This window comes from Delphinus delphis, chromosome 5 (assembly GCF_949987515.2).
Source record: "Delphinus delphis chromosome 5, mDelDel1.2, whole genome shotgun sequence".
In the NCBI taxonomy this organism is placed as follows: Eukaryota; Metazoa; Chordata; class Mammalia; order Artiodactyla; family Delphinidae; genus Delphinus; species Delphinus delphis.
The window spans coordinates 116958569-116972900 of NC_082687.1; the positions used below are offsets into that span (position 1 = coordinate 116958569).

General features: G+C 32.9%; 1 protein-coding gene across 5 annotated transcripts in view; it reads left to right on the forward strand.

Moving 5' to 3' along the window:
* Positions 1 to 14332, forward strand: part of METTL14 (methyltransferase 14, N6-adenosine-methyltransferase non-catalytic subunit) — a 55966-nt gene that overhangs the window by 9596 nt on the left and 32038 nt on the right. For all 5 annotated transcript variants that reach the window (XR_009519601.1, XR_009519602.1, XR_009519603.1 and 2 more), the window contains 6 exons: positions 175 to 255; positions 615 to 702; positions 5518 to 5608; positions 6810 to 6951; positions 10990 to 11082; positions 13802 to 13918. Coding sequence is in view for 1 of the 5 variants with exons in the window: in XM_060012932.1 (XP_059868915.1) it covers positions 175 to 255; positions 615 to 702; positions 5518 to 5608; positions 6810 to 6951; positions 10990 to 11082; positions 13802 to 13918 (612 nt within the window). In the remaining 4 variants the exon portion in view is untranslated. The remainder of the gene's footprint in view (positions 1 to 174; positions 256 to 614; positions 703 to 5517; positions 5609 to 6809; positions 6952 to 10989; positions 11083 to 13801; positions 13919 to 14332) is intronic.

Genomic DNA, 14332 nt, shown 5'->3' on the forward strand with positions numbered 1-14332 from the left:
CTGAACCACTGGACCACCAGGGAAGTCCTGACTTCAATATTTGACTTTAACAGTAATTTGAAAACTTTATTGTGTCTTAGGGAAAGAAAATATTTATATGAGTCTTAATACTCGAGATATCATAATATGTAAGATACTCCTCTTATACATAAAATGTATACTTCCTTTTCCAAGGATGAATTAGAACTACAACAGGAGGAAGAGAATTTGCCATATGAAGAAGAGATTTACAAAGATTCTAGTACTTTTCTTAAGGTAAAAAAATAATTTTCACGTCCATAACTTCACATTTCAGCTCTATGCCTGAAAAGATTTTAAATACTTATTTGTTTTCAAGATTTTTTCAGTTATTGAGGGATCATTATTATAAAGGTCATTTAAAATTATTCATGAAATATTCTTCTGATGCTTGCCCATTTAGGATGAGATAATGCTTTATTAATGTCTGTAGATACTGAATTGTAATACTATTATTTTAATAGTGATGTTTTCTGTTTTTTTTAATGTCAATTAACTTATATTTTGTATGGCCTCATAATAAAAAATAAAGTACAGAGTTAGTGTATCTGCCCTCAGAGCGAATGCTGTTTATTTAATTTTGACGTTTTCTTTAGGGAACACAGAGTTTAAATCCCCATAATGATTACTGCCAACATTTTGTAGACACCGGACATAGACCTCAAAATTTCATCAGAGATGTAGGTATGTCAGATTTGTTGGGAATATGCTATTGCTGGCTGTTGATTACATGCATGTAATTTATCCATTTTGTGGTTTATTTCTAACAAAGTTATTTTTCCTGGCTTGGCTTCCCCTTTCCATTCCTAGTACTTCTAGTACACTCTCTTTTTCCATCAAGCAGTGTTACTTTTTTCCTTCTTCCTTCCATCTTTCCTTCATTTTGGTTCTGTAACTATCCCTCATTTTTATTTTGCCTTCATTTATTCCTTCGATGCTCTTCCTTTCTTTATGTAAATCTGATTCTCTGACTTACATTATTTTCCTTTTGTCTAAAGAATTTCTTTTAACATTTCTTGCAAGGCAGGCCTGTTGGCAACAAATTCCCTCAATTTTTGCCTGAGGAAGTCTTTATTTTTCCTTTACTTTTGAAAGATTAATTTTGCAAAGTACAGAATTCTAGATTGGTGTTTTCTTTCTTTCAACACTTAAGTATTTTACTTCACCCTGTTCTTGCTTGTTTCTGAGAAGTTGGGTATAATTCTTAACTTTGTTCCTCAATAGGTTTGGTTTTTTTTTTTTTCTGGTTTCTTTCAGAATTTTTTCGTTAGCTTTGATTTTCTGTAGTTTGAAAATGATATGTGTAGGTATAGCTGGGTTTTGTTTGCTTTGGGTTTTTTTTGCGTTTATCCTCTTTGGTACTCTCTGAGCTTCCTGTGTCTGGGGTTTGATGTCTGACATTATTTTGGGAAAATTCTCAGTCATTATTATTTCAAATATTTCTTCTGTTCCTCTTTCTGTTTTTTCTCCTTCTTATATTTCCATTACACATTTTACCTTTTGTAGTTGTCCCACATTCCTTAGATAGTCTGGCTTTTTTTTTTCCAATTTTTGTTCTATTTACTTTTCAGTTTTTGAGGTTTCTATTGAGATATCATCACGCTCAGAATCTTTTCTCAGCTGTGTCCAGTCTACCGATAAGCTTACCAAAGGCATTATCCCTACATTTTTAAAAACAGCTTGACTGAGAGAATTCATGTACCATACAGTGCACCCATTTAAAGAATATAATTGAGTTTTTTAAGAATATCTATAGATTTGTGCAACCATTGCCACAATCTAATTTTAGAACTTTTTAAAAAATTGAGGTATCGTTGATTTACAATATTATATAAGTTTTAGGTGTACAAATAGTAGTTTACAATTTTTAAAGATTATATTTCATTTATAGTTATTATAAAATATTGGCTGTATTTTCTCTGCTGTACAATATATCCTTGTAGCTTATTTATTATATGCATAGAAGTTTGTACTTCTTAATCCCCTCCCCCTATTTTGCTCTCCCCACTTCTCCCCCCCGTAACCACTAGATTGTTCTCTTTATCTGTGAGTCTGTTTCTTTTTTGTTATATTCACTAGTTTATTTTTTAGATTCCACGTATAGGTGATAATATACAGTATTTGTCTTTCTCTGTCTGACTTATTTCACTAAGCATAATACCCTCCAATCCATCCATGTTGTTGCAAAAGGCAAAATTTCACTTTTTTTTATGGCTGAGTAATAAGTGTGTGTATGTGTGTATACACCACATTGTGTGTGTGTGTGTGTGTGTGTGTGTGTGTGTGTGTGTATGTATATATATATATATGGCACATTGTCTTTATCCATTTACCTTTGCTGGACGCTTAGGTTGCTTCCATTTCTTGGCTATTGTAAATAATGCTGCTAAGAACACTGGGGTGCGTGTATCTTTTTGAATTAGTGTTTTCATTTTCTTCAGATATATACCCAGAAATGGAGTTGCTGGATCATGTGGTAGTTCTATTTTTAGATTTTTGAGAAACCTCCATACTGTTTTCCACAGTGGCTGCACTGGTTTACATTCCTACCAACAGTGTACAAGTCCCCTTTCTCCACATCCTTAGAACATTTTCATCTCCCCTAAAGAAATTCAGTACTCATTAGCAGTCAATTCCCATTCCTTCTCCCACAGTTGCCCCCCAGCCTTAAGTAATCATTAATTGACTATTGTCTATCAGTTTGCCTATTCTAGACATTTCATATAATTGGACTCATACAACATGTGATATTTCGTGACTGGGCTTTTTTCACTTAACATAATGTTTTCAGGGGCCATTGATGTTGCAGCATATTATCAGTACTTCATTTCTTTTTATTGCCAAATATTCCATTGTATGTACATACCACATTTCATTTATTCATTTGTGTTGTTTCCACTTTTTGATTGTTATAAACTCTGCTGCTATGAATATTCATGTAAAGTTTTTGTGTAAATGTATGCTTTCATTTCTCTTCGGTATATACCTGGGAGTGGAATTGCTGTGTTATGTGGTAATTCTATGTTTAACTTTTTGAGGAACTGCCCAAATGTTTTTCAGAGCAGTTGTACCATTTACATTCCTACCAACAATATGTGAGGCTTCCAGTTTCTTACCACCCTTGACATTTTATTATCTTTTTAATTATAGCAGTCCTAGTGGTATAAAGTAGTATTTCATTGTGGTTTTGATCTACATTGCCTAAGTGACTAATGATATTAAGAATCTTTTCCTATGCATATTTTTCCACTTAAATACCTACTTTAGAGAGATGTCTAAACCCTGCTTATTTTTTAATTGGTAATTTGTCTTTTTATTATTACATTGTAAGAGTTCTTTATATATTCTCAGTACAAGTCCCTTATCAGATGTATGATCTGCAAATATTCTCTCCCATTCTTTGGGTTGTCTTTCTTTTGGCCACACTGCGGCTTGCAGGATCTTAGTTCCCCGACCAGAGATTGAACCCACACCCTTGGCAGTGAGAGCGCAGAGTCCTAACCACTTGACCGCCAGGGAATTCCCATTTTTTACTTTCTTGTTGGTACCATTTGCAACACAAAAATTTTAATTTTGATGTAATCCAATTTATTTTTTCCTTTCTTGTTTGTAAGCAACATGTAGAAACTGATTTTAATGTTTTCACAGGCAAAATTTAGATGTAGCACAAAAAGTTATGATAATGGTAAGTGAAATAGACGAGTCATAGGATGACAAATATGCATGCACTTACAGAGGTACCTAAAATAGTATGTGTATATAAATACATACACTTTTATGAGGTACCTGGAGTAGTCAGTCTCATAGGAGCAGAGAATGCAGGAGTGATTGTCAGGGTCTAGAGAGAGAGGAAAATGGGGAGTTGTTGTTCAATTGGTATAAAATTTCAGTTATGCAAGATAAATTTTTTCTGTAGATCTGTTGTGTAGCAAATTGTCTGTAGTCAGCAATACTGTTGACTATAGTCAGCAGTACTTAAAAAAATTTAAGAGGGTAGATTTCATCTTACTTAAGTGTTCTTACCACACACACATACACATGCACACACACTAAAACCAGAGGAACACAAAGAAACTTTTGGAGGTTATTGATATGTCTTACCTTGATTGTGGTGGTGGTTTCACAGGTGTATGCATATGTTCAAACTCATCGAATTGCATACGTTAAATATAGTTTAATATATAAGGTTTTTATTTATCAATTATACTTCAAAAAGCTGTTTTTCTCCTCAAAGTTATGATAAGTTATATTGATATAATCAAATTTCATTATCAGACTTTCTGCTTTTAAGATACTTATTTCTCCAAGGCAAAGAAAATGTACTTAGGAAACTATTATGGATTGAGAAAAAGGTGTACCTGTTTTGTAGATGATTGAGAGCTGACTCTATTGTGATTGAAACCTGACTGTACTAAAATCTTCAAACTTGTTTCATTTGAAATTTGATCTGTAACCACTGATTGAGGAGGCTTTATAAAATCTTTCACTTTTTTACTCTTTGATATTAAAGTTATTAAAATGTACTTCTGGTTTTCAACTTAAGATGTTTATATAATTTATATTGTCATGAATATGCTTCTTGTAGGGAAGAAAGAAAAAACAAAATAAAAACTTTTAGGAATCTTTGATATTCAAGCCCTACTTACTCCTACAGTTGTTTAAACAGTTATTATGTTGTTTTACCTAAAATTTCTTCTGAGGCTCAGAGATTTAAATATTTTTGAGGACATGGGAACAAGTCTCCTGTTTTTAACCTTTATGGAACTTGGAGATGTTTTTCAAGGTCTTAAGCTTGAAAATGTATCTGAGGATTTGGTTTATAATAATGTGGAGTGAGATCTTTAAAACTATAAATATTGATATAGGAAATATTCTTAGAGAAAGTGACTTATCTTGGAATTGGTAGTACAATTTAGATAAGTAATCAGAGTGAATGAGGTGTGAGGTAATGACTGTTAGGGACTCATTATCTTTTTAACTAGATTTGTTCTGGGATTGTGTCCATAAAGTGTAGCCACTTAATTTAAGATCATCAGTAGTAAAGAAGAGAAATCCTCATTTTCTCTGCTTTGGATAACTGTCTAAGAAACTAAGTAAAAATTTTAACAATCACTAGATTCTTTGGGAGAAAGACTTTTTTGAGTAAAAAGAAAATGCAAAAAGCATGATTGAAAGAAAAATTTTTCTTTTCCTGAGAACCAAATGGCAAAATTTGATGCTATAAGCAGGTTAGTTAATTTAATAAATTTGAGAAATTAAATGGTTAATTGACTTGATCTGGGCTTTAGAACATCTGGGAGTTTGCCTGCATGTGGGATTAGGGTCATTAGGTATATAAAATGTATATATGAATTGTTTAAAAGTCCTCAGACTATTTTAAAAGGATGTGAGGATGAAGAGGTGGTTGTGTATTGTTGTGTTCTGAGCAGGCTCGTCACGTTTGAATGTATTGATACTCATTTGTATTGAAATTTGGAATTTACTATGTTTCCTCTTCAGGTTTGGCTGACAGATTTGAAGAATACCCTAAACTGAGGGAGCTCATCAGGCTGAAGGATGAGTTAATAGCTAAATCTAACACTCCTCCTATGTAAGTGGGGTTTTTTGTTCCCAACTCAGGCTTAAAATATTAGTCTTTTTATCATGTAACCCCTTTTCTGTTTGAAAAAAATTCACTGTCTTTGTAAGGTTAACACATTCACTTTCTTCTGTATAGTAAAATATATTAGTTTGAAACTCCAGTGCTGAGTACACAGTAGGTTCTCATTTAATTTATTTTCAGTTTTCTAGACAATTTACTTTAAATTACTAAATTAAATTTTTTTCTTAGAAAATCATATTTGTTGTATTCCTGATTATCTTAAAATGTTTTTAAATGACTTTTCTTCCCAAAAATTATTTATTGAAGAAAGTTAGAAAACTTAGAGAAAGTAAGAAAATGAAAGTTAATTATAACTCAGCAACCAGAGATGCTATTAACATTTTGGAATACAAAAATTCATTTTAACCTTTGCTAAACAGACTAATGCTTTCCTAAAAAAATGTGTTTAAGGTCTTTGAAATTGGAGACTCTCTTTATTTCACATTTAGCTTACTTTGAACATTTTGTACATTTAACAGTTTGCTAAAATGTATACTGTTAATGATTAGAAGAACCGCAAAGAAGTCTGAGTTTGTGGCAAAAATTTAAGCAGACTAATATTCATCCTATTTAAAAACACTCTTACATTTAAAGTATATTTAAAATACTTTCATACTATGTGGAAATAACCATTAAGTAAAGGCTAGTAGTAATTTATACTAAGTAGCTAGAAAAAACTGTTAAACAATATTACTAAGGCACAAACTAAGGAAAGAAAATTATGTCCATTTTTAGAAACTTTTTTAGAGGGAGGAATTTAAAACTTACTAACAAATAGTTTTTCTAACTTAACAATTATGGAAAAAGTAATATGGTATTCTTTGGAATATTAAGGTGATAATGGAAAGGGGCTCAGACACTCATCTGAGTATGGATTTTCAATATAAGAAATGAGAGAAGTTTGTATTTTGGATGTTTGTGTGGGACTGTGATTTTACTTTGTGGTGTGAGTGTATCCATGTCCTCTGGAAGAGCACTGGTAGATGGTTTACTGTCTGTACTGAGGAAGGATACTCCTCCATAAAAAGGTATTCAGTAATTAGCTCATGGTGACTTTGTAAATAGTGTTTAGGAAATATTTAAGAAATTTCTTTCATTACCACTGTAAAGTATTTGAAAATCTCTTACATTTTATGCTTTAATCAAATAGGTACTTACAAGCAGATATAGAAGCCTTTGACATCAGAGAACTAACACCCAAATTTGATGTGATTCTTCTTGAACCCCCTTTAGAAGAATATTACAGAGAGACTGGCATCACTGCTAATGAAAAATGCTGGACTTGGGATGATGTATGATCAAACTTTCTACATTGTAATGAATTATTTATTTTTCAAATAAATATATGTCTGATCAGAAAGTAATATTATAAATATCCCTACTTTTTTAGGAATTGTAAATACAGATTTATAGTATATATTATGGCTGAAGGTCTAAGGTACATTAACAAATATTATATCTTTAGTCTGATTTGTCTTTTTTTTTTTTTTTTTTTGGTACGCGGGCCTCTCACTGTTGTGGCCTCTCCCGTTGCGGAGCACGGGCTCCAGACGCGCAGGCTCAGCGGCCATGGCTCATGGGCCCAGCCGCTCCGCGGCATGTGGGATCTTTCCGGACCAGGGCACGAACCTGTGTCTTCTGCATCGGCAGGCGGACTCTCAACCACTGCGCCACCAGGGAAGCCCTGATTTGTCTTTTTGAGGCAGAAGTTGAGCAGGTAGTGAGTAAATCGTCTGTGGAAGACTCAAAATTCCAGTCTTAGAGTCCTTGAATGTATAGCTAGAAATAAGTCTAAAAACAGATTGGTTGATAACATTCCATATTTGGTTAGTTTTAGTAAACATCAGAGTATACGTACACACACACACACACACACACACACATATGAACATAATTTCTACTCTTTATAGAACTTACAGTATAATAGATTTAAGGGACATATGTATTATATAATTGTGATATAATTCAGTATTATATAATTGTGATGTTATATTTTCCTAAATAAAATTGAACAAGCTGATAGCTTCAGTTAGTTACATAAAGTAACCTGTTTCTACTGATCAATAACAAAAATAACAAATATTTATTCAGCACCACTTTGTACTAGGCAACTAGGTACTGGAGATTGAAAGATGAATAAGACTTAGTATTTGGCCTTAAGGGGCACACAGTTTAATGGGATAAAATAAACAATGACCTAAACAGATAATTGCATTATCATATTGTTAGTTCAATAATAGAGGACTGCATAAGGTGATCTGAGAAAAACTGACCAAGCTGAGGAAGCTGGGGGACATAAACAAAGAGGAGATGACACATGAACAGTATGTATGGATAGATTAGCTGGAATTGGACAGCTGAAGAAAAGGGTGGATTAGGGATTCCAAGCAGAAGGAACAGCAAGAGCAGAAGGGATGGAGGCAAAGAGACGGATGAGGGAGGTCTGTATGTAGGTTGATGTTGGAACACAGATTGGGACTGTCTTGAGATGCTGTCTTCTTAGAAGCTTGGACTTGTCTTCTTAGAAGCTTAGCTTAATGCCTAAAGGCATTAAGGAGTCTTTGAAGGGCTTTAACCAGTTTAGTAAAATGGTCAGATTAGTGTGTAGAGGAGGATAGACTAGAGAAAATGAAGTCTGGAGAGGGGAGAGCAGATAGAACACTGTTGCAGTAGTCTAGTTAGGAGATGAAGGGGCCCTGATTTAGGGTGATGTTAATAAGAATAGAAAGGAGGTGATAAATTCAGTAATGTTTTGTGGATACTTCTGGCGAGATCTAGTGATTGGGAAGAGGGGAAGAGTAAAGGATGACTCAGGAATTTGAATCTTGGGATAAATGGGTTGAGATCACCAGCTGAGAGAGTCAATTTAAGAATAGTAGCAGGATTAGAGTGATTAGATTCTACTGAATGTGTTGATTTAGAGGTGTATGTGAGACATTCAAGTAGAGGTTGTAATAAGATTATGAAACTTAAAAGACAGATATGATCATCTCAAAATACAGATTTTAAAGCCTTAGCACATTAAACCTATGAGAATAAATGAATTTGTCTTGAGATAGTGTCTCAATTAAGATACAGTGGATTTACTGTAAATCCTCAGGAAACTTACATTTAAGAGGCACATTATAAAAGAGATGTGAAAAGAATGGGTGAAAGATGAATGAGGTGAACCAAGAGAGTATGAATGTCACGGAAACCAAGGGAATAGGGAATTTCGAGGAGGAGAGTGTGATCAGGAGCACTGAACACAGAAGAGAGGTAGGGACGGGAAAGGACTGAAATTCTAGACTGGTGTTTCATAGAGAACTGCTTTGAATCCTTGCACATCTTCCGAGTTAATAATTATTAACTATTGTTAATATTACTTATTTTTCAAGATGTAATAACTTCAGTTTTTCTTCCTTGAAGCTTTCCCTTTCAGCTTCAGTACCTCTGGCAATTTTATTTATTTTATTTTACTTTACAAAAGTTTTTCCTCTCCTCTGATAAGTGTAATCTGTGTTTATTGTTGAAACAGAAAAGTATACAGTATATAGTATCCCCAAAACTTAAGGTTAAAGATGTAATGCTCTTGATATTGCTGAGAATTTCTCCAGATAGGTTGCACAAATTTACATTCCTTCTAGTAGTGTTTAAGAAATATCTATTTCACCATATCCTCATCAAAATTGATTAATAATGTAAAACAATCTTGGTCAATTTAGTCAAAAGAAAATTGAAAAATTAATCTTATTATGTCTATGATTAGTGGTTAGGTTGAACTTTATTTTCTCTAGCGAATCTCTAAGGTTTGGTCAGTGAAGGTACAGGAGCTTCAATTATATATGATAAACTAACAGAGTTTTTGAAATAAAGGAATTCCATTTTATATGTATATTGAAAAGTTTTGTCTGGCCCCAGAGCCCTAAGCTCTTAACGTTTATGTGATAATACCTTAAAGTGCCAGTAGCTAATATAAATAAAGTATAAATAAGAAAAGCATTCGGGTTTCACAGGTATTCTTTTTCACATTAGAGAGTCAGTAGAGGCCAGTGTGTTTTGTTTAAGAATATAAGCATTTTCAGGCTTCCCTGGTGGCGCAGTGGTTGAGAGTCCGCTTGCCGATGCAGGGGACATGGGTTTGTGCCCCGGTCTGGTAAGATCCCACATGCCACGGAGCGGCTGGGCCCGTGAGCCATGGCCGCTGAGCCTGCGCGTCTGGAGCCTGTGCTCCGCAACGGGAGAGGCCACAACAGTGAGAGGCCCGCGTACCGCAAAAACAAAAAACAAAAACAAAAAGAATATAAGCACTTTCTTAAAATACCAACATTTAGCATTTATAATTGTAATGTCAAGAGAGTAATTTGCTTAATGTTCTTCACTGATGTGTGCCATCACTTATCTTTAGCCATACCATGTATAGACGTTTGTAGGAATATTATGTGTGTGTGCGTATTACATATTTATTTTAATTCATATTCCTATGAGAATATAAGATGAGATATATGAAGACTTAAAGTCGGAAGTATAAAACTGAATGGGTTTATGCCTATTGTAATTTTTTTTCCATTATCACTGTCAAATAATGTATTTTTACCTAGATAAATTATAGATGATGTGGTTATGATCCACTCAGGTAGAAGTTAAGGTTTTCTTAATACGTGAAACTAAAAATATTTGCTTGAACCGTTGTCTCTGGAACTTCTTAACTGTGACAGGAAGCTAAAAGAAAAGGAATACCATGTAAAATGGTTGCTTTTATAGTCATTTATACAAGTATATGGTATTTCCCCAATTTAGAGATTTAATTATTGCAGAACTTTTTTTAAAATTGACACACTTAACAAATACAAAGCAAACAATTATAGTCTATTGTTTGTGACATTTCAGACTTAGTCATTATACTGAAATGTGTATATTGATTTATTTTATTTAGAACTGGAAACCAAGTCCTCCCCCAAACATTTGTGGTTATGGTTTTAATTTTGCCCCTATCTTTGGCGTAATTTAATCCCTTTTCAGTTTTTCTGTAAATGGTAACAGGTTGCTCTCAAGCCATAACTTATAAAATTCTGTAATTCTATAAATATGGTTTCCTGTAAACTCTTTCCATAGAAAATCAAGTGTATGTATGTGCATGTGTGCATCTGTGTTGTCTTAATAGGGAATAAAAAACCAGAAGAACAAGTTTTAAGAATAAAATTTATTTTCCATTGTATTTCCTAATGAAAATTAGTACATTTAAAGAACACATTTACTGTAAGTCCTGATAAATCTCAATGGTTGTTCTTTTGGATTTAGGATGAATGGGAAACAATGCTTCTATGCAATATTGGTTTGGTTTCTTACAGATCATGAAGTTAGAAATTGATGAGATTGCAGCACCTCGATCATTTATTTTTCTCTGGTGTGGTTCTGGGGAGGGATTGGACCTTGGAAGAGTGGTAAGATGGTGTTTTTTTAAGTGGTTTTTTAAATTTGTAAGAAAAAAATAACACAGTATGTTGCATAAAAAGTTTGAAGATTAATGTTATTTTCTCCTTTGTTTCTTGAACAGTATTAAAATATTCAGAAGAAAAAAATGTTTAAAAAAGAATGTGCAAAAGGCAGTATCCCTTAGTTAACTAGCATTAGGGGTGAATAAATCAAAATATGATTTATTACAACTGCAGGAAGAGAACAGTTCAGAGATTTGAAACTGAATTGCTGCTCAAAAGCAAGCTGCTTAGTGTCATTTACTGTTCATTATTAGTAGCTAAAAAGTATTCTTCTGGCTAGCATTAACTCCTGAATTCCAAATGAAAGCCAAATCAAATTGGAAAAATAACACAGCATCTGGAGCACATAATTTGAATAAATTCATGAGAGTGAGAAAGAAGTTATAACATCTCAATTTAAGTACCTTATATTTATTGTATTTCAGAACTTTTTTTGGTTTTTTGATTGGATTATTTTGGATTTCTAAATGGAAACAAAATAATAAAGCTTTTTTATGATGGAAGCATTGTGGCTAGTTCTGGTCTCAATTCTGATGTCCAACAGTGAAACTTTGGGTAAAGAGATATTTACTCTGTGTGTTTCAGTTACCTCACTTGTTATTGAATAATACTTTCCATTTTTAGGAAATATTACTTGATCTACTGCCTATGATCTCATTTAAATCCTGGTAATTTTAGGAGGTGTCCATTTGACAGGTGAAGAATTTAAGTAGGATTATATTGAGATGAATTGGTTGTCAAATCCTGAAATTCTGCAATTGCTTGTGTATTCTTTGTATAAATAGCAAGTTTGAGACTGTTGGATAACATCATTGCTTCTGTCATTTATTAAATCCATGGTAAGACTATAACTGTATATAGGGTATCTATTTTATTGCTGGCACCTCCCTAAGATGCTATAGAAAATCTAAGAAAATAGAGACATACTGTATGTTTTTATAGGTATATTGGTATTTAGCTTTTTTAGTTCTAATGTTTGGCTTTGGACTTTTCTCCCACCCCCCAAATTAGGTTGAAATTGATTAGGAGGTTTTATCTTATTTGTTTATGCAGCAATTTATCATATTGGTGAAAGCAGCTTTTGGCTCCAAATGATTACAAAAATAATTCAGCATGATAAATACTCATGAGTTGTGCTAAGTTGATTAGGAAATGTTGGATTTAGGCCCTTGTGATATTTAATGCAGTGCGAAACAAATACTTGGCAACAGGAACAGGTACTGATCTTGATTTTTGAGATTTTAAATTAAAAATCTAAGTTTCATTTTGTGGTGAAACTCAGTTTATACAATAAGAGCATTCCTGAAAAGTGTGTATATTTTGTGTTCCACTACATCTCTATTTATACTTGATCATAGTACCAACAATATTGTACTGCACAATTTACTTATTTCCCCCTACTTTGCTCTTAATCAACTAGGGGTAAGGACTATATCTTATTCACGTTTTTTTTCCCAGCAGCTAGCCAACACATACATATTGTGGGCCTCAAAATGCCACTCTGAGTACTCACTTAACTAGTATTTGTTATATGTTCATATATAACATGTTCTAGGACACTAAGGTTCAAATCTCTCTATTGTCTAGATTACATAAAGATGAAAGTAAAGTTTTACTCAGTAAAGAAATATAATAACAATTTTAAGTCTTTGAATTTTTGAGGTTTAGCATTAAATCATAAAAATAACATAAGACTCATTTGGAAAGAAGTTATCAGTTAGAACATTTTCAACAGTTTTTAGCTTTGTCGGAGGATAGAAAGTTGAGGTGGAAGGAACAAAATTTTTTTTTTTTTTTTGATTTTAAGACATTTTATTTCAAAATAACTTCAGTCTTACAGAAAAGTTCTAAAAATTATGCAACAATCCGCATTTACCATTCACCCAGAAACTCAAATGTTCACATTTACTTTTTTATTCTCCTCTCCCCCTCACTCTCTCTTTTACTCTTTTTCATTCTTACCATTTTTCCCTCCCCCATTTCAGAGTAAATTCTAGACATAATGTCCCTTTCCCCTTAAGTGTTTCAGTTATATTTCTGGAAGATAAGGTCATTTTCTTATATAATAATAGTACAATTATTAGCATCATAAAATTAACACTGTTTTGATACTGTTCTCAATAAGACAGTTTTTGCAGTTGTCCCACTTATAACATCTATACAGTATAAATAATTTTTTTCTGGTCTTAGGATCACTTAGTGTCATCAGTTTTCATGTCTCTTCAATCTTCTTTTATTTGGAAGACTTTCTTAGTTTTTCTTATCTTTCATGACCTTAACATTTTGAAGAGTGTGGCCCATTTATTCAAAATTATCTTTTGAATTATTTTCTGATTAAAGAGGGACTGAGTTTTCTTATGATTTAAAACTTTCTATTGATGACAGTAGAAGGTAGTATTAAAGAATCAGAGTATTATGTAATCCTTTCTATGTTTTGATATCAACTGTATATTAATATTCAGAAGGTATATGTATTCTGTATAATGGCTGTATATTTAAAGACTAGTATTTCTTTTTTTCTATTTCTGCACAAAGACAAAATTACTGTGACACCTTGGAATTTAATGTCTCAAACCTTTAGGAAGTTTTTAATGCTGGTTGGTTATTTTAAGTATTGTTTACTTCTTTTAGCTAAGGATTTTTAAAAAAATTCTTTCATTTCTAGTGTTTACGCAAGTGGGGTTACAGAAGATGTGAAGATATTTGTTGGATTAAAACCAATAAAAACAATCCTGGGAAGACTAAGACTTTAGATCCAAAGGCTGTCTTCCAGAGAACAAAGGTATTGCCTTTACTGTTTTGTTTTCTTTATTTTCATTATTTTCTCTCAAGCTTTTCCAAATGACTGTATACTGTTTAATTAATTTTGGTGGAAAGATCCTTCTCTTTGACTTGTACAAATGGCATTGAGCATTAAAGTAATACGTCCAAGTTAATTTAAAAATATTTTATTCACTCAGATCAACCTATACTGAGCTGAAGAAGGTATTCCTGTATATCTTAAACTGATGTAATTCTAAGTCAGATATGGGCTTTTAGTACTTCTGACCCTGAGCTTTTTTTCCTTTCTCTATGCTGAGAAAAAAGAAATGGCAGCAAGACTCATAGCTGGCCAGCTTAGATGAATATTTCTTTCCCCTTCCTTTCTTTTTTCTACGTAAGAACCTGAACAAGAACCACTGAGAACCTCTGCTTC